The 21368-nt window shown below is 41.8% G+C and overlaps 1 protein-coding gene across 6 annotated transcripts in view; it reads left to right on the top strand.

Annotated features, from left to right (window-relative positions):
* The window catches only part of ARID1B (AT-rich interaction domain 1B), a 440882-nt gene that overhangs the window by 295669 nt on the left and 123845 nt on the right, over nucleotides 1-21368 (top strand). For all 6 annotated transcript variants that reach the window (XM_032407588.1, XM_032407585.1, XM_032407584.1 and 3 more), the window contains one exon: nucleotides 11867-12110. In XM_032407588.1, the coding sequence (XP_032263479.1) occupies nucleotides 11867-12110 (244 nt within the window). The remainder of the gene's footprint in view (nucleotides 1-11866; nucleotides 12111-21368) is intronic.

The following is a 21368-nucleotide window of genomic DNA, read 5'->3' as shown; positions in this document are numbered from 1 at the left end:
ATTTTAATGTATCTGTAAATACTGAAGAAATAACTCATTTGTAGATATTTTGGCATAATTGAAGAGGAGATAATCATTCAAAGAAGGAAATTGGAATTTGAGCTGATGTGGCCTCAGTATTTATTGCATCATTAATTCTATTTTTAACTTATTCTTTAAAACAGGAGTGATTTGAATCCTGTGTCTAATACATAACTTAGCATCAGGAAGTCATCTTCTATTTTAAAGGTGATGCCCTTCACAGTTTCCTTATCATTTGCTTTATTCATTATATTGACCCATTGACAAAATAAACATGATAATCCCCACTCCACGACTGAATAAAAGATTAGGTTGTCTTGCCCACAGCTGATCACTGGTGGCACCCAGCTTCAGACCCCCTTATTACATCTAGCACTTTCTCCTGAAGCAGGGTCGTCTCTCTGTGCTAACGTTGTGTTGTGATTCTTAAATTGTGAGTCGTTATGGGTGTTGTTGTTGTTGTTTTTTTATCATTCTCCTGTGAGTCACTTTCCAATACTAAAATACTTGTTATAACCTCATTGATAGAAATATCATAGAAAGTCTATATTCACGAGCAAAGTGCAGGCGGCCTTGTCTCACTCATTAAAGAGCTTATGAATGATTGATCCATGGCGCCTGAGAAATGAAAAACTGCGTCTTCCATACAGAATTTCCCTTCTCTTTTGGTTACTACTTTTGGGGCTTTCATTTTAAAACCCAGTTCCTACCTCTTACTGGATTTGGTTTTAGGGCCTGCAGAGCCCCTGTCATTACCCACTGGGATGAGGAAAATGAGGGGAGGAGTGCCTTCCCACCTCTCAGCCACTCCCTGTGACCTCACTGCTCCCTTGCCCTGGACCCCGATCCACACAGTTCAGGCTCTCTCTCCTACGCCTCTGCCTGTGCCCCACAGTCACGGTAGCTCACACTCCCTGGGATCCTACTGCACCCGTCCTTTTACCTACAATTTCTCCTTTAAGGGACGCCTGGGTGACTCGGCTGGTTACGCATCTGCCTTCGGCTCAGGTCATGATCCCAGCGTCCTGGGATCGAGCCCCGCATCGGGCTCCCTGCTCAACGGGGAGCCTGCCTCTCCCTCTCCCTCTGCCTCTCCCCCTGCTTGTTCTCTCTCTGTCAAATAAATAAAATCTTAAAAAAAAAAAAAAATTCTCTTTTAATTCTCACAACAACTCTCTTAGGCAGGTACTAGGATTTTCCCCAGTTTATAGAGAGCAAAGCACAAAAAGGTTAAGTATGGTCACTTAGTTAAGTGGCAAAGCTGGGGTTTGAAGTTAAGTCCTCTTGCGCCAGAGTTTCCATTATGGCACATGCTAACAGCTCATTAAAACCCACCCTCAGAAGTTCTGCAGTAGATAAATATGGCTTGGCATCACAGGGGAAGCCGCCGTGCACCCCATTCTGCTGTCCATGGCAGAGCGGCCTTACTAAGATGGGAATGGATGGCTCTTGGAGGGAAGTTCAGCTTCCCCGAGCAAAGAGTGCAAAGGTCCATTTCCGGTTAGACCAGGTTGCTCAGGCTTAGATGCCATCCATGTAGCATGTCGGCTATGGTGAAGGGACGGAGGGAGGACCATGACATTATTCTACCTTCTCTCTTCTCTTCCCATTTCCCTTCTGATCCAACAGTGCTGCTCCCCACTCTCACTGGCTCTTCTGGACTCTGCATTTCCACTGTCGCATTGATGGTCCCCTACTCTGATGCCTTGTCTCCTTTGTTGTCCTCTGTTGATTACCTGTTACTGCATTGGGTTTTTGGTTTGCTTTCTATCAACATTGTTTGTGAGCTTCATATTAATATTTTTAACTCTAGCTCATTCAGTCTCACTGCTGTGTAGTATCCCATTTTCTGAATACATCTCTAATTCATATTGCCGGAGAATTAGTTTGTCTCCAGTTTCTGTTGTTACAATACTAGAACGATGTTTCTGTGCGTGTATATATCTCCTAATATACATACGCCAGAGTACACACTTACTAGCAGACTTCCTGGGTCATTAGATAAATGCACTTTCAGCTTTATAGCGTGCTTACAAATTGTTGTCCAAAGTGGTTATACTAATTTATATTCCCACGAGCTGTGTCTAGAAAAGCACAAAGTGCCTATTTTTCTCTCTCCTATGTTTTTTAATTATGAAACCTCAGTTGGAAGTATTATTTCATTTTTTTTTCATTTATCGTTGATAAGAGTATCACCGATTCATCTTATAAAGAAGTTTCAGTTACACCAAAACACGTATATAAGATAACTGCCTTGGCCATGCAAAACTTAATGGAGATAGGACAGTCCTTCCTTGCAGAAGAATTCCAAATAATAAATGTAGGAGGAACGAAGGAAATAGAAAACCAACATCAGAACACCTTGCTGCGGGCAACGTCCGCTGATAAATGCTGAAATAGTGGGCAGAACTTTAAGGAGAAATAGGATATTTGCATTGCTTCAAATACATCCCCCCAAACATTTACTTATTCTGTACATTTTTTACATACACCCACAAATTCTTTGATACTCATCTAGGAGGTAGAGCTTAATTCCCCTCCTTTAGGTATGGGCTGGACTTAGGGACTCCCTTCTCGTGAATAGGACATAGAAAGGGGGAAACTAACGTAACTTGGAGAAATCTGGCAGATGCCACCTTAACCAAGTCATCAGTGTTGACATCACCTCTCATAAGTCACGTTTCTGTCATACCCTCATAGGATGCCTCATAAAGGACACTTCACCCTGTGATATTCTCCCCCCAAATCTATAACCTCAGCCTCATCATGAGAAAACACCAGCCAAACACAAATGGAAAGATAAATGTGCCTTGGTTACTTAAAAATGTTGACATGAGGGAGCCTGGGTGGAGGGCGCATAAGAACGCTCAGCACTCTGCCACTCTCATAGAAATCTAAAGTCATTTCAAAATAAAAAGTTTTTGAAAAATCCAGGGAGGGATTAGAACAAGAACATGTGTTCATATGGTTCATGTGAATAGGGAAAATGTCAAAATGACTAAGTTTTAGTATTGTTGGATAAATAAAACTTCCCTTTATTCCATGTAGACTCAGTACAATTTGTGAGTTGGGTGTTCTTCTGTTTGGTTTTTTTTTTTTTTAAGTTGCTAATTTATTTGCATTCCTATAGGTCTTACTATTTTAAAGTATTTCATTGCTATGTACTGAAGAAATAAATGTCTCCTGAGCGTTCATGCCTTTTTGTTTTTAAGTTTTATTTTCAGAATTTCAACGTGCTAAGCATTGTACTTCTAAGATAAACAGTGGTTTTTTACCATGAGAGACGCAAAAGGTGGTGTTGATTGCTTTTCTGTTATAAAGATTTATGACATGCTTTCAGCAATAAAAACTGGTATCAGTAGACAGACTCTAAATCTTACATATTTTCAGATCTTGTTAGTTTGTCAATTTGCTTTCAAAGCACATGGGTCATTCATACCTTCCAGTCTCATACCTGACATATTGATATTTGTAAAGCACAAACCCATAAACCCGTGTCCCTCGTCCCGCGTGTAAATAGCTGAAACCACGCCCCCCCCCCCCCCGCCCCATTATAACTACATGTCTTAGGACTTGCCACCAATGGTTTTGGAGGAGGATATGTAAAAAATAGAATCTGTTAAAGCCAGATGTTACTCATAATTATATTTGAAGCAATATATTTGAAGCAATGCAAATATCCTATTTCTCCTTAAAGTTCTGCCGACTATTTCAGCATTTTAGACACTGCTGTGCTGTTTTAAGGGTCAGGTGTATATATTTCAACTCATTTGTCCATTGATTCTTACACAGAACTGAAATGAGTGGGGCAGCTGTGTAGACTCCCCGGGATTCCTGCGGTCTAGGAAACACACCCCTGCCTAACCTGGACTCTAGTGATGGAGGCACCTGCTGTCATTGCTGTTGTTCCTTCATTTGTTAAATTTTATATAATGCTAAAATATATAGATCTTGAAAAACCTTTCTACAAATTTCTTCTTAGTGGTACCTATAATTTTAGTCATGTTCTGAAAGCATTCTTTGTTCATAAACACTTGAAAACGTGATTTTTTTTTTCTTTAAAATGTTCTAACATTTCTTTCCATTCCTTTTCCTTCTCTGATAATATGAGAAGTCACCTGTTAGACCTCCGTTGGCTCCCTGGCTCCTAAAAAGTGTAAACACGTGTGGCTTGGTGTCAGTGGACAGAGGTGGCTCCCAGCTGGCCTCATCCTCCCCCCTCACTCAGCCTCTATTTCTCAGCTTCCTGGCGCGCTTCTCCTCTCTGCTCCACAATGGCGTCCCTCCCAGAGCTCTTGCCTTCCACATTGTTCTCTCTGCTTCCAGTCTCCTGCCCACCACTCATCCAGAGGGTGCACGTTCGCTCCTGGTCTGGACCGTCTCAGACAGCAGCCCCTGGGCCACCGTGCGCAGGCTGAGGACACCCGTTCTGTATTCCGCTTTCTTGCTGATGCACCTCTCCATCACAGAAGTCCTTCCTTCCTTGAGAATTCATCTCTTTAGCTGTCTGTTGCTTTTCATTGAGACTCCATGAGAAAGGGACATTTAAGTGTATAGGATCACAGTATAGGCCAGCATTTAAATATCAAATGTCATTCATATGTACAAACTGCCTTCTACTTTTTTCCCCATCTCCTCGCACCCACCTGCCCCCACAGCTTCATCTGCAGACCTTAGATAGGGCAGGCCGCAGTACAGAATCTCTCCCCAAATTACTCATTATCCTCACTTTATTATGTAGTTTTAACTTCACCGGTGGTCTGTCATTTGTATTAATAAGTGTCTTCTTTAAGATGCCATTGCTCTCGGAATAACGAAGGGCCTGTATTTATTCACACGTGAGGCTTGTTTAGTGTTTTCAGCACTGACTTGGGCTTTGGCTTGAGGTTAGGAGGGGTCTGGAGGCTCTTGGCTGTGTTGGACAATGAAATCAGTTAAAAAACATTTTGGTAGGAACAAGAGATTGGGAGCTAATAAGGTGCTGTAGATTCATCATATAAGAAAATAATACATAATATCTCTGGTACTTAGAAGATGGTAAATCAGTGGTAATAACAGTTGTTGTTACTAAAAAATCGTGATGATTATGTTCATTATCATTATCATTTGTGAGCACAGTCCTAGTAGTGTAACCAAGCAGGGTGATGTTATTTCCAGATGAAAGTAAATCCCAAATTCCATAGAGTGAAAAGAAAACTATAAATACATTTTCTTACCAAATAATTTTTAAGTTCAAGACTGCCCATACTGTGTTAAAGGGTCTGTTTGTTGTTCTTCCTAGCCTACACAACATCTTGAGACTGTTGTTAATAGTGGAAGAACAGAGAATCTCCCTGGGCAGAGTTCAGAAACTGAGAATAATTTAGGATCCCCTTGGGGCTTCTGCAATGGAAAAAAATTCCCTTACATGATGCATACTTCATACTTATATTGTTTACCACATCTAAATTTAGAATGGCAGCACATTTCATATCAGGAGTTCTAACCCAAGGACCTTTGAGGCTAGCTTCTATTTTAGGTGCTGATTTTTAAAAATCAAAGGAAATATAATCATATTAACAACTTTTGCTTATGATACTATGCTTAACTCTGAATCCTGCTTTTGTGAAGTATCAGTTTAGTTGATTACCCTATAAATGTCCCATTAAAATGAGAGTTACCCATAATGGAATCTTGGCTTGAGAAAAGGAAAGCGGTTCTTGGCTATGTCATTACAATGAATTTTGACTCATGAATTTTCTTTGCATTTATCCTTGGCTTTGGCTAGGGGTTTGTCATTTTTGGAGCTTGTGACTATGTTTAAATTAACATCAAACACTTTTTTTTTTTTTTTCCAGTTGGCCTCGTACATCTTAAGGCTATGTGTTGTATATATTGTCACATACAATGAAGAGATAAATATTTGTTATTTGGACATGTTTAAATAGAAAGTGATATATATAACTTGGAAAGAAGATGCTTTTAGAGCCTAAAAATTACTGCTTTGAAGGATTTTTTTTTCATGGATTCTGTTTTTCTGTGCCTTTGCATTTTTTTATTCATTTAGACAGGAAGCCTAAGCTTTTAACTCATTTGCTGTCTAGACAAATGAAAGCAGCAGGGACTTTGGTGGGTTGCACACGGGTTTGTGCCGAGAAGAAACCTGCTAACATCATAGAGAGTGAACAGAGCCACTGTGAGGTTTTTCCTTTTGTGTGTACGTCGGTCCAGTTATTGACTCAATTCTAATATCAATTTCAAGGTGTGTTTGTATCACATGTCCAAAATGATAGTTCTAAAATAAAGTTGGAAGGTATGAAGTGATTTCACAGTGTGTGAAGTATCAGTTTGTAAAAAACTAAGCAGTCTAATGAGGCTGGGGGTGGCTAGCCTCAGGGATGCTAATTGGAAACAGAGGGCTGAGAATTCATTGCTAAATTTTAATAGTGAAGTCAGTAGTTTTCACTAGAGCATTTATGGTAAATATTTAGAAAGATTTGCATGTGCTAGCTTACTTTGTATGGTGTTTGCAGCTGTATTTTACCACAGAGCATATAAATTCAGTGACATTCGCCAGAGACCAGTGAAACGCATCCTCTCTTTAACACCACACCTGGCAGAAGGAATCACACGGCCCTTAAGAAAGTTAGGGTCTAGTTGGAGAGAGAAAAAGAAAAAAATGCATGCCTGAATTTTATACTCAATATTCTAAAAAGGAGAAGAGACACTATTCCTGCTTTTGAAGATGACTGAGAGACTTTTTAAAAGACCATTGAACTGGCATTTTAACCTGTGTGTCAAACCCATGGGAAGTCACAGTGAGAAATCATTAACTGTACCCTATTAAAATCCTTAAACAAGAGACCTGAACTAGTCTCATTGATTGAAATATCTTCTCTGTTTCTAATTCAGTGTTTATCCTCGTGCTCTCTTGGGGCACTTCTGAGCAAGAGATGCCCAAATGTGTGCGCTCCTCTCCAGTTCTCTATCAGATGCTGATCTGATGCTATCAACGAATTGTATTGAGGACCACAGCTTAGAGGAATTTGGAGTTGATTTGCTTTTTTTAAAACCCGCTTATTTAATTAAACAAGGGAGTAAGATTTTCTGACTTATTCCCAGGTCTTTGAGACAGTAAGACATCACCAGGATTGACGGAATTTATCCTTGAGGCAGCTACTACCTTCCTAGATAAATTGAATTCCATCAAAGCCAAAGATGCCTCTTGATGTAGTAAGTCATAATATACTAACAGTATTTTTAGGGAGGATCATAGATAATATGTAGACCTGAAAGAGAATATTTATAATGTTGTAGGTCTGTTTTGCATTTATGTAGATCTCTAAAAATTCTTCCTATGCTCCTCCTTCATGGCATGTTCCCATATCCATCACTGCCCTGTCACCGCCCTTCCCCACCCTGTCCCATTGTATTGAATCAGGAACATATTTGTGCTCTGTGTTAATTCATAAGTGTTTCTCTTGTCAGAGTCTTGATAGGATTGTTATTGCTCCCTGGTGGCATTTCATTCCAAGTGCAGTGAAATCTCTTGTACTTGTCACTTGGATTAGAATGAAAATTTTACATGGACAGAGGGTGCAGAGATGATGGTTTACAGAGGGAAAGTCTTTGCAGGGAACTTTCACTTAAATTAAATTTTAAAGCAAAACAAGCTTTTCTTTTTTAAGGCATTGATTTTCTAAAAAATAAATTAACCATCGACAGTAGAAGTTATATTATTTTTGGTGTGCTGGAAAGTAGTCAATATCCTGAGTGATGTCAGATACTGAAAACCCAACTCGAGAGCAAGATTTTACCAACTCAGGCTGTCCTGGCAAAATCCTGAATTTACTCTGTAGGAGCCCATGAAGTCATTACCTCACCCGTCACTCCCGTCCATACAAAGGAAAGATGCCAGGAATGCTGTGGGGCAGGGGGACTCCGGCCCCTTCAAAGAGTCCTCCCTGCCATTACCTTACCTGCCAGCTTCCCAGCAAGATAAATGGAAGCACTGTAGCTTGAAGGTGCCTTGGTTAGAATGAGATGCAGTAAGGTCTCTCTGTTCTTTCCAGACATCATAGATCTGATAGTACTTACAAAGGAAGAATAGAGTTGGTGCCCTGCTGACTAAATTGTCCTCCAGAGGAGTATTAGTTACAGAGCTTCTTTGTTAACTAGGCTGAATGTTTAAACCACCGTTGAACTTCTTTTATTAACATGTTTTAAGATAGCTATACATATGGATACCCTAAGCGTCTGCAGGGCGGGAATATTTCTCTATAATTTACATATAAAAGTTACGTGTATGTATAATAGTAATATAGAAATTATATCTTTTTATTACTCTTCTGTTACACTGAGGTCTAGTCAGCCCTGAAATTCTGATGACATGTGAGCGCTAAGAAAGCCACCGTTTTTATATTTTTCTCTTGGTATTTCCTCAATCAGCTTGTTGAATAACAGAAATGTTTTTCATGCTTTTGCAGCTTGACTGGAGCCTTCTTAACACCCATCCATGTCACTTGTTCAGCCATAACTTGGAATTTTAAGGGAGGACAGGGAAGGAATTTATAGGTCATGTAGAGAATTTTACAAATTTCCAAGTAACAATTTGGGTTTTTTGTTTTGTTTTGTTTTATGAAGAAAGATTTGCATAAGATTATTTAACTTCAAATAATGATGTTTTAAAAAATCAAATCTATGTCAAGTCTTTTCTATGTTTAATCCCATATGTAGTATAATAAAAGAGAATGGTTTTATATCTAGTTATCTACCGATTTCTTTTTCTCCAAAGAAGCATCAAATCCTATTCTCCCCGCCCCAACTGATTTTGTCTGATTGACCCTTTGTTTATTAGTGATACACATTCGTGAGGTATTAAGGGAGTGCGTCTACACCTGGAGCCCACCAGCCATCCTCACGGGGGGCCTCCCTGGGTGATTTGGGTACCTGCAGAGAGCACGGCTCTCTCTGGCTCCCATTCAGTGTTTCCCCGGTGGATGCAGCCGTGCGGCCAGCGCCTGTTCTTGGGGAAGCGCCGACAGGTCCTGCCGGGCAGTGTGTCACCACGCACTTCAGCTGGGGCCCGTCTCTCTCTCTTTACCCCAAGGGAGAGGCAGCGGCCGTAGAGGCTATACCAGGAATCCCGCCGCTCTCTGAATCGGGGGTTGGCACGCTTTCCCTGAAAGGGCCCCATGGTAAATATTTTAGGCTTTGCGGGCCACGGGGTCCCTGTAGCAGCCATGGGCCACACATAAAGGAATGGCGGGGACAGTGTTCCAGTAAAACCTTACAGACACTGAAATTTGAATTGCAAGTATTTTTCATAGATCACAAAGTATTGCTCTTCATTTTTTTTTTTTTTCAGTCGTTTAAGAACATTCAGCTGGTGGCAAAGCAAAAATAGGCAGGGTCCAGTCTGAGCCCCCGGCCAGAGGCTGCAATGCTTTGAAGAGCCCTGCTGGGGGTCCCTCCGCACTTCTGTGAATTGGTTACATCAAGTTAGGAAGGGAGGGACTTAAAGAACCATCCAGGACTCCAACCACTCTTCCCCACCCCGGCACCCATCCTCACTCTGAGGCTGTGCACATGAGGAGTCAGCCGTTGGCCTGGGGAGGGAGGGAGGGAGGGACTGATGGGACTTGCCCTGTTTTCTCTTTCAGCAAGTCAGTGTGTGTGCACGTGTACACTCTGCTGGCTTCAGTGTTGTTTCTAGAAAATCAGATACTTGCCTTGATTTCTGAAGTGTGAGTATTTTCTCCATTGTATGTAGCATGTCACTTGCTTAATAACCATCCTGTGTTTCTGACCCTGCTTCGCAAAAGCTGTATTCAGTTCAAAGAGTCTGAATCGAACTGTTGTTGAACCCAGTAGTCAAGTCAAATACAATGTTTTAGCAGCTGAATATGTGCAAAATCATGCAACTTGTGTGCCCTGGGTAGAAATGTTTACTTTTTTCCTCTGGATTCTGAAAATACGATTCCATTTGCCCCATTTCATTTTGGAAATTTAATGATACTTTCTCAAGTGGTGATGTGTTCAATCTACGCTGTTACTATTATGTTTGTTATTCATAAGCATGGTTGTATGACCTTGAAGAGTACTCTCTACTTAGATGTTATTCTTCTTAGCATAAGAAATTTTTGTTTTTCCGTAACATTCATTTTTGTGAGGCTTTCATAGCTATTTAGAAGGTATTTTTTAATCATTGGCAATTTTGCTGTTAAAAAAAAGAGAGAAGTTAATTATATGATATAGCAGATGGTTAACAGATAACTTTCCAGGAGACTGGGATCCTCATCCTGAGTTTGCTTTTTGACATTTGGGGGGACCCTGAAGAGCTATAACCAGCTGTGCTTTACCTGCTCCCTTTTGTATTTGCTGGTCTAGATTCATTCTTTAGATCCTAAGCATCCACCTCCACCAGTTTTCCAAGCCCTAGTTTTAGACGTCCCTGTAGTAAGCAGTGAGGTAAAATTAATAAAGTTGAATGAGTCGAGGGTATAAATTAGAATTGAATATGCTTTGTAGACTGTAGCATCATCCAGCATTTCTGATCCCGTTCTGTAGCATTTAGTCCTGGATCATCAAGACACGTAACTGTATACCACACGGCAGCCCTGAGAGCCCAGTCGCACCGGCTCTGCGCCCTGCCTGGGTCTGCAGACTCTTGTGACCTGGGATCACAGGCCGGCCTGGCCGACTGAGCACCTGCTGGCAGGACTGCGGGTCTGTGCCGTGGGACTGAGCGCCATTCTGGGCCCTGGTGCCACGGCGGTGAGGAAGGCCAGACTAAAGTCTCTCCTCCTTTCAGTCTGACGAGGGTGCAGAAGCCTGTTTTTCTCCTTTCTCCTCCCTCAGCCTCCCTTCGTCCCCTTTAGCAGATGGTTCTGTCCTCAGTGGGGTCACCTTCGACCGTAACTGACTAGCTGAGCTTCAGTTTCTGTATCTGTCAAACGGTGATTTTAACAACTGTCTTAGAGGGTATTAGGAACAAATTAGTTGGCACTAAAAATTGTTTCTTTAGCTTAAAATTGTTATAAAAAAATAAGGTATAACATTAGGACTCATTTCTGCCAACATAACCTCACAGGGGTTTATATTCACATTATCATTCAGAAACATACATATTACTATTTTATTATAATGGCACTTACAGTTACTTAGAATGCAAGAATTTCTCACCACAAGGTTTGGTTAAAATTTTGCTGTTCTGTGGGGCGCCTGGGTGGCTCAGTCTGTTGAGCACCCAAGTCCTGATTTTGTCTCAGGGTCGTGAGATCAGGTCCCACATTGGGCTGCATGCTCGGTGCAGAGTCTACTTAAGATTCCCTCTCTCTCCCTCTGCCCCTCCTCCTGCTCACACACACACGCACATGTGCACTCTCTCAAATAAATAAATAAATAAATAATTGCTCTTCCATTAGAATATTATAGTTTGAAATTCAAGCAGTCCTTCAATGTTGACTCTAAATAGAAGGATCCGGAACAGTAGTTTTCAGTGTTGAAGCCACCATTCCATTCAGATGGTAAGTCACCACCTCAAGTGCTGTTTCCTGTGACTCTTTGAACATGTGTGTTGGACTAGGTGCTGGCAGCTTAAAGGAAAGCTGTCAGATGGCTTTATGAAAGAGAGGTACAACTTTATTTACTTTTTGGGGCTGGAACAGATCTTAGGGTTCAACTCACAAGAGACCTCCTGGAAGTCTTCTAATAACAAGTGGCCACACTCTGAATTTTGGGAATTATCTAAGAAAAACTGTCTCTGAAAGGGACATTGTTAGGATTTTTAAATCGTTTTTTGGTCAGGTATGGGTCCGAGTGTGTTACTCCATAAATATATGGTGTTTCTTTCTTTCTTTCTCAGGACCTGTCTGGCTCCATCGATGACCTCCCCACGGGAACGGAGGCAACTCTGAGCTCAGCAGTCAGTGCGTCTGGGTCCACGAGCAGCCAAGGGGATCAGAGCAACCCAGCTCAGTCACCTTTCTCTCCGCACGCATCCCCCCATCTCTCCAGCATCCCTGGGGGCCCATCGCCTTCTCCTGTCGGCTCTCCTGTGGGCAGCAACCAGTCGCGATCTGGCCCGATTTCTCCTGCAAGTATTCCAGGTATTCATTTCTCAGTAACTACTATTTTACTCTGTAGTCAAGACAGACCTAGTGTTCATCGAGAGCAACACGCATGCCACTGCTTTCTTACTGTTGAAAAACCTGGTGATGTGAATTGTCACCAAAGCATTTGAGAGTTCCAGTTCCTAAAGATACTCAACTAATGAATATAAACACTCAATAAAATCACCAATTACTTTAATATTTTTGGCTTGGACATTCACCTCATGCTAGAAAATTATTTATTCTTAGCAAATTTTGTAATGCTTCTGTTCACTAAGGTGCTCTGTTGGTAAGTGCCACCAAGGTGAGACTGTGTGCGAGGACTGGCCTTAGTTCGTATGGTTCTGTTTAATTTATGCCAGGACGGATATTGTGTGGCCCGTGTTTCGTGTTTACACTCCCCTGTGTTTTACTTGGCCCGCACACCTTCAGGTCCTTGTTACTGATAGAAACGGACCTTCTGATTTTGATACGAGGAGTTCATGTTCCAGTTAACTCTTGCATTTGTATTTCAGTGGTCTTACTGCTTCTGTATCTTCTGCTTCCTTTATTGTGTACGTAGGCTTATTTGTCTGTTGCGTCCAGCTTTCTTATGTCAGCATCACCCATTTCTTGTATCAGCAAACTAAATGTAATTTTTCCCTTGTAACTTTGCGAGCACAGTCTAGGTGGCTGCCAGAAAGCGCCTCTTACTAACCTATTAGAGCTGTATTAAATTGCTGATAAATCTTCTAATAGTTTACTCTGTTCTCTTGAAAGCATGGATGGTAGTTTTATCCCTTCTTACCATTCTATTTCTTTTATATTTAAAAAAAAGCTCATGATGGAATGTTTTATATATAAACATATATATAAATGTATAGAACATGCTAATCGTGAGACATAACTATCAAAGAATACTCATGAACCCACCATCCAGTTTAAGAATTGGAGTATCACCAGTGTTGTGTGCCTACCTGTGTGTTCCTCCCTTCTCTTCAGGCTTCTTCCTCTCCCCTGCCCCAAATACTTTCTGAATATTTTTTAATGGTTCTTTTTGGGGTTTTTTGAAGAATTTTATTGCAAAAATTCATAGAGTATATATCATTAGTTTTGTTTAATTTTGAGATTTGTAGAAATGTATTTATAGAAACATACTTAGAATGACTGTATCATTTCTCAGCTGAGCTGAGACACTTTGGGGGCAGGAAGGGTTGCTATTAATAATTACAAGGCAATAGGCATAAACTAGGAAGGTTCTTGGCACAACAGGAAATGTGGTTACCCCATTTGTACTGTACTGTAAATGGTCTCCTAGAATTTACTTATTTAACTAAATATTCTGTTTCTAAGATTCATCCATATTTTAGAAAACAGCTATAATTTCGCACATTTTGATGAAGGCATTTTGATGTTAACCTTTCTTTTAAAAATATGTTTGTCCTCACAGAGATTATAGTAAAACCTGGATTTATCTGCTTTTAACATTTTTTAAAGCTATGAATACTCTATATTTCAGAATTCCTTAGGCAATTTTTGGTTATGAGATGGTTTTGAAGCATCACTTACCTAAACATTGGAAAGTCATATGTAAAATACTGTATTTGTCGAGCAAGAACGCGCTGCTTTCTAAATTGGATCAAAAGGACTTTTCTTAATAACTTCGATGAAGACTTTTCTGAGATATAAAGATATTGTAGTTTTTCATTTAAAATTCCTGACACAGGTAATTCACAATCTGATGATTTGCATACATACGTTTTATCATTCCGATGGGGATTTTGAGGCTTCCTCCTCACTGTTTGGATTTTGATGTGGTGTAGAACACATCCCCCAAGAAACGAGCTCGCTTGGGACACATGATAGCGCAGATTGTGGAGGAGGCAGCTCAGCAGGGGCACTGGCTTCAGCGTCTGCTGCTTCGTTCACTCATGCGCAGGGTTAAGTTGGTCAGCGGATGACGCTTCTGATGACCCATTAGCCCCATCTCAACAAGTCACGGCGGCTGGGGGCCTGGATAGGATTCTCTCCGCCCGCTTCCTGGGAAAGGAAGTTTTTAGTAGAAAGCTCTCAGGTTTCTTGGAAATGTTGTTTAAAGCATCCAGTTTGTTTTTAAACTTGGGTCCAAAATGCGAACTGCCCAGGGCCTCCATTTTCATTTCACTGCACACTTCCAGGCCGCTCCTCTGCATCCGCCTGGTTCAGGGAAGAGATGCCACAGCAGAGGTTCCATCTGGGGGGAGGAAGGCTCTTCCAGTAGAAACCACGTTTGCTGAGGGCAATGGGGTACAGAGTCGTGGAATTGTATACAGCACGGCAAATGGAACGTTTCTTTCATGTTCATGTTACTGTAAGAGGAATAACCTCCTGGGAAATCTGGTCGGCAGTTTTGACACCTGTTCCCTGTTCTCCTGGCTGGAATCACAGATTACATTTCAGCGGGATGGACTTTTATAATCATCTGATATCACCTCCTCATTTTACTGGCGCTTCCTCGTTGTGTAACCTTGGACAGGCCTCTAAGCCTCTCTGAGCCTCAGTTTCTGCATTTGTAAAGATAATAACTGTATCTCTTAGGGTTCCTGTAAAGTTCAAATGTGTTAATGCACATGAAGCAGGTACAGGGTCAGCACTCAGTGCATGTGAACTGTTGTTGCGGTTACGGTTATTATTACCTGAGACCTAGAGGCTTGCCCCCATGATTGCCGCCCAGACCAGCACAGTTGGTTTGGGCAGCGAGTCTTCTGATTCTTAATCCAGCGGTGTTCTTGTTCAGTTCAGAAGACACGCATGTAAAGTTTCCAGTGATGACTTGCTGGGTTTACTGAGGTCACTCAGTAGGACTGCCTTCGAGCCAGCCATGAAAGCATAATGTATTTTCACGAAGTTGAATCCATGTTTCTTCTAACTGGAAAAAAAAAAATGATAAGTTAGTGATTGATCTTCTTGGGGATTGGGTCTGAGAAGGCCAAGAGGAGACCAGAAGACAAGGGGAAAACAAGAATCCATACCCTTGCTTCATTTAGATTCTAGGCAAATTGATTGTTGTGTAATGTGATGGGCAGTCAGTCTAACATAAAATTTAACGATAGAGGTAGTTTAAAATCCAGGGTTATTTCTCATACTTTTGCATGTATTGAGACAGCATCAACTAACTGGTCAGTACACCCTCTTAGCGGCCAGGTGCAGTTGAGCAGGTTGCTCATGGACAAGGACATGGGCCGGAGGGGTAAATGAGAGTGAAATTCAGGCTGCTCTCCTTGGGAAGGGGCACCCTTTTTTAATTCATACAGAGGAGCCACGCATCTATCTTGCCCTGGACCTCTTGGTGGTCATCCTCCATGGCTTGCGTCCAGATACTACCTATTTCTCCTCCTCTGTTCCCAAAGCTAAGCCCAGGGACGTTCAAACATCGGTTTTTGATAGATGTTCATCACAAACCTTGTATGTTGTTATCTGAAGGGGATTTGTTAAAAATCATGCAGGTTTTTGTTTGAAAAAAATTTTGGTCTTCTCTTTCCCTTCACCTAGCCTATATGCTCTTGTTTTTTTTCTTTTTTCAATGGATTTCTGTGAACTTGGTCATAGGTAATAAAACCACGTTTTAGAGATGGTCATAAAGTTGATTGTTCCTTTTTTATTTAACCAAATGCAAAGACATCTTCCCTTAGAGAATCATTAGGCCCATTTAGTAGTCTCACCTTCTCCTGTTCCCATCCCTAGTCCTCATGTTGAAGTTTTGTGAATCCATCCATTAGATCCTAAGCCCGATGTACGGTCTAACGCCATTTGCTTCTGAGTCTGTCCTGGTGAAGTACAGATATCAGGTGGCGATGGCCCGGTGTCCCACCCAGGGCAGGAGACTCCCGACTGCTGCTTTGGGAACGTGTGGTTGGACTTTCCGCCCCCCCTTTTTTTTTCTGTAGTATTGTGCTTTCTTTCTCCCTGTTCCCTCCTCTCGTTGCCAGCACTAACTTGTTTCTTCTGACCTCGCTTCTCTTCCATTACCTCCCGCTCTAGATTGCTCCTGCCTCTCTCCGTGTGTCACAGATTGACTCTTTCAATCATTGTCTCCGGCAAGTCATTGTTAAAACGCGCAGCTGGTGTGTAGCCGATAGCCGCGGCGGGGTAAAGCCAAACTGTCGTGGGGCTTCTTCCTACTGTTGCCTCCCAGGGTTTGTGAAAAAAAGAACAATCATTTTTCTCCATCTCTGTCCTGGTAAATGAAATTGACAGCTAATGAGAACTATTACAGAGGTAGATAAACAAAAGCCAGGAAAGCATCCCAAATGGCTGAATCTGCTTCTTGCCTGTTAAACCATTTCTCCACCCACTGCACATTTGCCCTCCTGTCCTGTTGCCTCCCAAACATTGTGAGTGTCATGGGGACGGCTGCTGTGATACATGCTGGCACCGCATCGGCCCTGGCACTGCCCTCGCTCAGTGGGGCTTTTCCTTCCTGCGTTCTTTTGAAAAGCAGGATGGAGATTTTCTATGGTAAGTAGCCACAGGGATTCTCCCTTTGTTTGCACATTCCTGGGCTCCAGCCCTGCGGCAGTCGGCAGTCCGTAGTCAGAAGTTAAAGGGTTTCAGCCCCCGTCATTCAACGTAAACAAGCGTTGGAGAACCAAAATGTGTACATTGTACGTTTCCCCCAGTGCCATGATACGTTTCCTTGTTTCTCCTTTTTGTTTTCATTTCTCCCTCCTCTTTATATTGGTGTATTTATATTTAGAGACAGAAACGAAGTATCTTCATCTTTCTAATTGGTAGTGCGCATGTATATACACATTTAAATCAGGCAAATCTCAGGTCGGGTGCAATTGATTTGAAAGGTCTGATGTTAGACATGTGGTTTCCCTTCTAATAAATGATCCCGTTGTACTTTTGCTGCTTACTGGCTCACATCCTAGAGTTATTTACCTTGGTTTTAGGAAAATAAACGATTGGGTCTTGCATGTATTGTGTAGGTCTGACACAGGGCCTCATTCGTCCCCACACGTAGCAAAGCTGACACAGCACAACATCAGAATGCGTAGCTGTTGCCAGAAGATTTAGTGGGTGTTAATTTCACTTGTCTTGCCTCCAGAGCCAACCATGCCCGTTTACTAACAAAGCAAAAATGTAAATAAGCCCAACTTTTTTTTTTATTTTTATTTTATTGGCCAAAGGCTTTTGTCAGCTTTTTCCTCCATGTGCTGGAAGCAGCAACAGTGTTAAATATTAAGAAGGGTGAGCATACAGTGGAGAGTGGTGATGGGCAGGCAGAAATTAACTGTTCATAGCCTGATAAACATTTTTGTTTATAAAAACTTTAAATGTTCAGACTGCTGAGAATATTCATTGGTTTTGTAACAGAGCTCTAAGGATAGTAACTGTAAATCCCTGAATAGATTTTCTCCCTTTTTTTTTTTTTTTAGCACTTGGCATCTGCACCAAGTCCAATTTTAGGTGGAGTTAAGACCCTTTCATCTGACAGCAGAAGGGCTATTGATTATAATAGGCTAGGACCGAAGATACAAATCTAGGTATTCATGTTGGCGTCATGATGAATAGATGTTTGTTTTTCATGGCCATTCCTTCTGGCTTCGTCCTGGATCTTTATTATAAGACTAATCAAAGACCCCATCCTCCTGGCCGTCGTCAACAGAGATAAAGTTTCATCAAATATGAAAGTAAAACTCTTTCTTTTTGAGTTTTATGTGCCTTGCTGTTTGAGGTCTCGCCTCTCACATCGCCCCTCTCCAGCTTGACTGCTGGCCAGAGGAGAGCGAGAGCGAGAGAGAGAGAGAGAGAGAGAGCGGGCTCGCGCGCATGAGAAGCTGTGGGTCAGGGCGGTTTAAGAGCTGAGAGACCGTGAAGGAGGAGGGTGAGGTGGACCAAAGTCTTCATTAATCTCTCAAGAGCGGTCCTCATCGCTCCAATCTTTTGCTATTCATGCCTCCCTCCTCTGGAAGCTCTCCTTTCCCTCCCTCTGCAGTTCGCTGGAGCATTTCCCTGGGTGCACACACACACACAGCTGCTTCCGGGGAGCCTCCTCCAGGCGCACACACCCCTCCCCCCCCACACTCCGTGCCCCTTGACCTCTGCAGACTCACACCCGGCAGATACCTTCAGTTGCTGTCCTTCGAAAAGGATCACAGGTTTTAAGAGGCTGTAGAATTGGTTTGCCAGAGATCACCCTTCCACTCTCTTAAAGCACCAGTTACTTTACAGTTAAGCCTGATTTCTCTGAAGCATTATCATGTCAGTTCCTGGATGGTGAGTGATGCATCCAGCATACCCAACCAGTCCTAATGAATTTGTACCCCTCAGGAAAATCTCAGATACTAAAAGAATGAATTCCAAAAAAGGTGGCACATATTCGATTAAATATGGAAAATGACTCTTTTAGGGCAGCACTGTGGTATATCCTATGTAAGTGCTCACCTGCTTCTACCCTCCACTAAGCCAAGTGAGAGCGAGGATGTCTGTGGGAGCTGATAGAGCTGCAGATACAAACAAGAAGACACTCTGGTCAAAAAACTAATTTTCTTGCTTAATTTGACATTCAGACAAGCAGATTCTGGAAGGATGCTATAATGGGAAAGAGAAAAATGAATTGCATTTAGGAGTTAGTCATAGGCTGGAGTGAACAGGAAGGATTTTAGTGAGAGGAAATGATAGTTCCTGGTCTAATTTGTCAAGATTAGTACCTACAAAATGAACACCAGAGGGTGCAAGCCGTATCTCTCGATTTTTTTTTTTTTTAATCCATTCCCCTTGGATTTTTAGAACTCTTAGGGCTGAAAGCCTAACCCATCCTAAATAAAGAAATTTTCCACTTTTTAGTTTATCTTTGCTTAAAACGCAGGGTAAAATTCTGAATTTATTTCACTCTGTGTAAGTGGTTCTAACCCAGTTTCCTGTCATGGTCCCATCAGGAGCATCTGTCTCGGAGATGCCACTGCAGGGAGTGACACATTTTTTACTTGAAAGTGTGCACAGTCACCCTACCTGGTAATCTTATTTTAAAACATCTATCAAGTGCCCCGTTTTGGCTTCTCTCGAAGTAGAAATCCTCCAACAGCTTGTTGCAAGGAAGATGCATGCTGCTTATTGGCAAGCTGAGCAGGAAAAAAAAAATCCTTAAACACAAAATGCCATTGATATATCCGTGTTTTTAATCTGTGGCAGCCTGGAAACCATCAATTCAGCAGTTCTACAAACCATGGAGAACTTCAGCCAGTATTTTTTTTTCCCTTACAAAGTAAACTATTTGTATGTTATACGAAACAGTAATTTCAGATCCGTTCCAAATGATGCTTAGCAATACTTAAGAAAGCAACAATATATTTTGTCTTTGAGAGAGATGCGATTGCATTTCTGTAGGCCTTAGACACTAGAGCCTTCCCCTTTAGGGTACTGATTTAAAATTCAGACCAGGAGCCGTGTTATGGAGACTCAGCACTTTGTTGACATCGTGGTTGTTCTCCTGCTGTGTCTAGAGGGCAGGCTCCCCACTGCTGACCTGCAGCCAGATCCTTGCATTCTAAACAACTGGGGTTCTGAGCTACCCTTTTCCTTTTGAGGCCCCTTCTGACCCAAGTCAGGTATTCTGGTAATTGGGGAATGAATATTTCTTCTTTTTTTCAAAAGCAGAAATTGTTTTCAATTCTTCCAGTCCAATCAATTTCAAATTAAACCTTTTCCACTCCTTCTTCCACATTCAGAAATAAGAGAATATTAGGATTTTCTCAAAATACACATTTCCAGGTGGTCTTGCTCCCCCTCTCAGTTAAAAATTAAGTTATGCAGTTCAGTTTAAACTCTCCCTCTCGGTTTCCATTCCCTTTCTTGGGTCTTCTGCATATGAAAACATAGAAAAACCTGTGTCACCAGGGAAATACTTGGTATCTCCTTCCCACTCGGTGAGAATTGCGGTGACTAATGTGTGTACGTGGCTGATCCAGCAGCCCACGCCCACTTCTCCGTTATTTTTTTACACTGTTCACGGAAGAAGCACTTCAATCTCCTTGTTGACTGTTTGATTTCAGTTCTTGAGCCGAGCAGACCGTCAGCCCTCTAAACTTGTGTTTAACTGAGGATTGCTGCTCCTTGAATCAGCAGTGCCCTGCGACTGTCGAAATGCCGTTGGCATTGACCTGCACTGTTCGCTGCCTTCACGGGGAGCGAGGAATTGGAACGGAGGGTACCAAAGCTTTTGTGAACTAATCTTAGCCTGGAAGTAAAAGTTTCACAAATCATTCGACTATGCATTTTGGAAAACGGTGATAAAATGAGTAGTACGTATGGTCAGGATGTCCCTAAAGCTGATTTCACAAACTTCTGATCTATGTTACCATATTTTCTAGAGGGAATAGATACCAGTTGTGAAGAGAACAAAACCGTTTTACAGCGGGTGTTATGTTTATTTCTCTATGTTCCAATAACCCTGGAGCCAGGATTATGATGATGTGTTGATTGATTATAGCCCGTTAAGTCTCTTACTAATCAGTTTCATCACTTACTCTCAGCTCACACCCTTGCACCTTTGATTTCTCTTCCATAACAGGGTGATATGGGTTGTCATTGACTAATGAAGAACAGAATTGGTTTCGGCATGAGACAAACGGAATGCCGACACCAATCCTAAAATGCATTAATCTTTAATAATTCACATCTGCATGTTTATAAATGATATAACCAGGGATTGTTAATGTTGATATTCTCCCTTCCAAACAGAAAGTGACACAGGAGTTTGTACTTGCAAACTACATTAAATGCATATAGCCGAATGCCAAGAATGTGACCTTGCTGAGGATGCCAAATGTATTAATTCATTGGGTGGCTTTTTGAAAAGTAGCATGTTGTACTTTTGCTGTTGGATAAATCAGGTGATTTCCTGAGGAAGGCCAGCTGGCCCAGTGGCTCATTTTCCTTCCGTCCTTGTTTATCGTTCTCTTTCATTCATTAATTCAGCCGAGTGATGAATACATCTTCTGCTGCGGGCATGTTTTTAAGAACTGGGGAAAATGCACTGAACATGAATGATGAAGGGCCCTGTCCTCATGAAACTTAAATTCTAGTGGGAAAGCTGGGAAATGAGCAAATAAGTATATAATTTATTGCCAGGTATTGTTGGGGGAAAATCGGGTTGTTTCTTTTAGATAGCAGTGATTGGGGAAGGTGTCTCATATTTTTTCTTTTTTAAGATTTTATTTATCACAAGCATGGGGGGGAGCGGCAGGCAGAGGGAGAAGCAGGCTCCCGGCTGAGCAAGGAACCCCATGTGGG

Source organism: Phoca vitulina, unplaced genomic scaffold (genome assembly GCF_004348235.1).
Source record: "Phoca vitulina isolate PV1807 unplaced genomic scaffold, GSC_HSeal_1.0 scaffold9, whole genome shotgun sequence".
Classification (NCBI taxonomy): Eukaryota; Metazoa; Chordata; class Mammalia; order Carnivora; family Phocidae; genus Phoca; species Phoca vitulina.
Note: the sequence above shows the minus strand (reverse complement) of the source record. Positions and strands in the feature narration are given on the sequence as shown.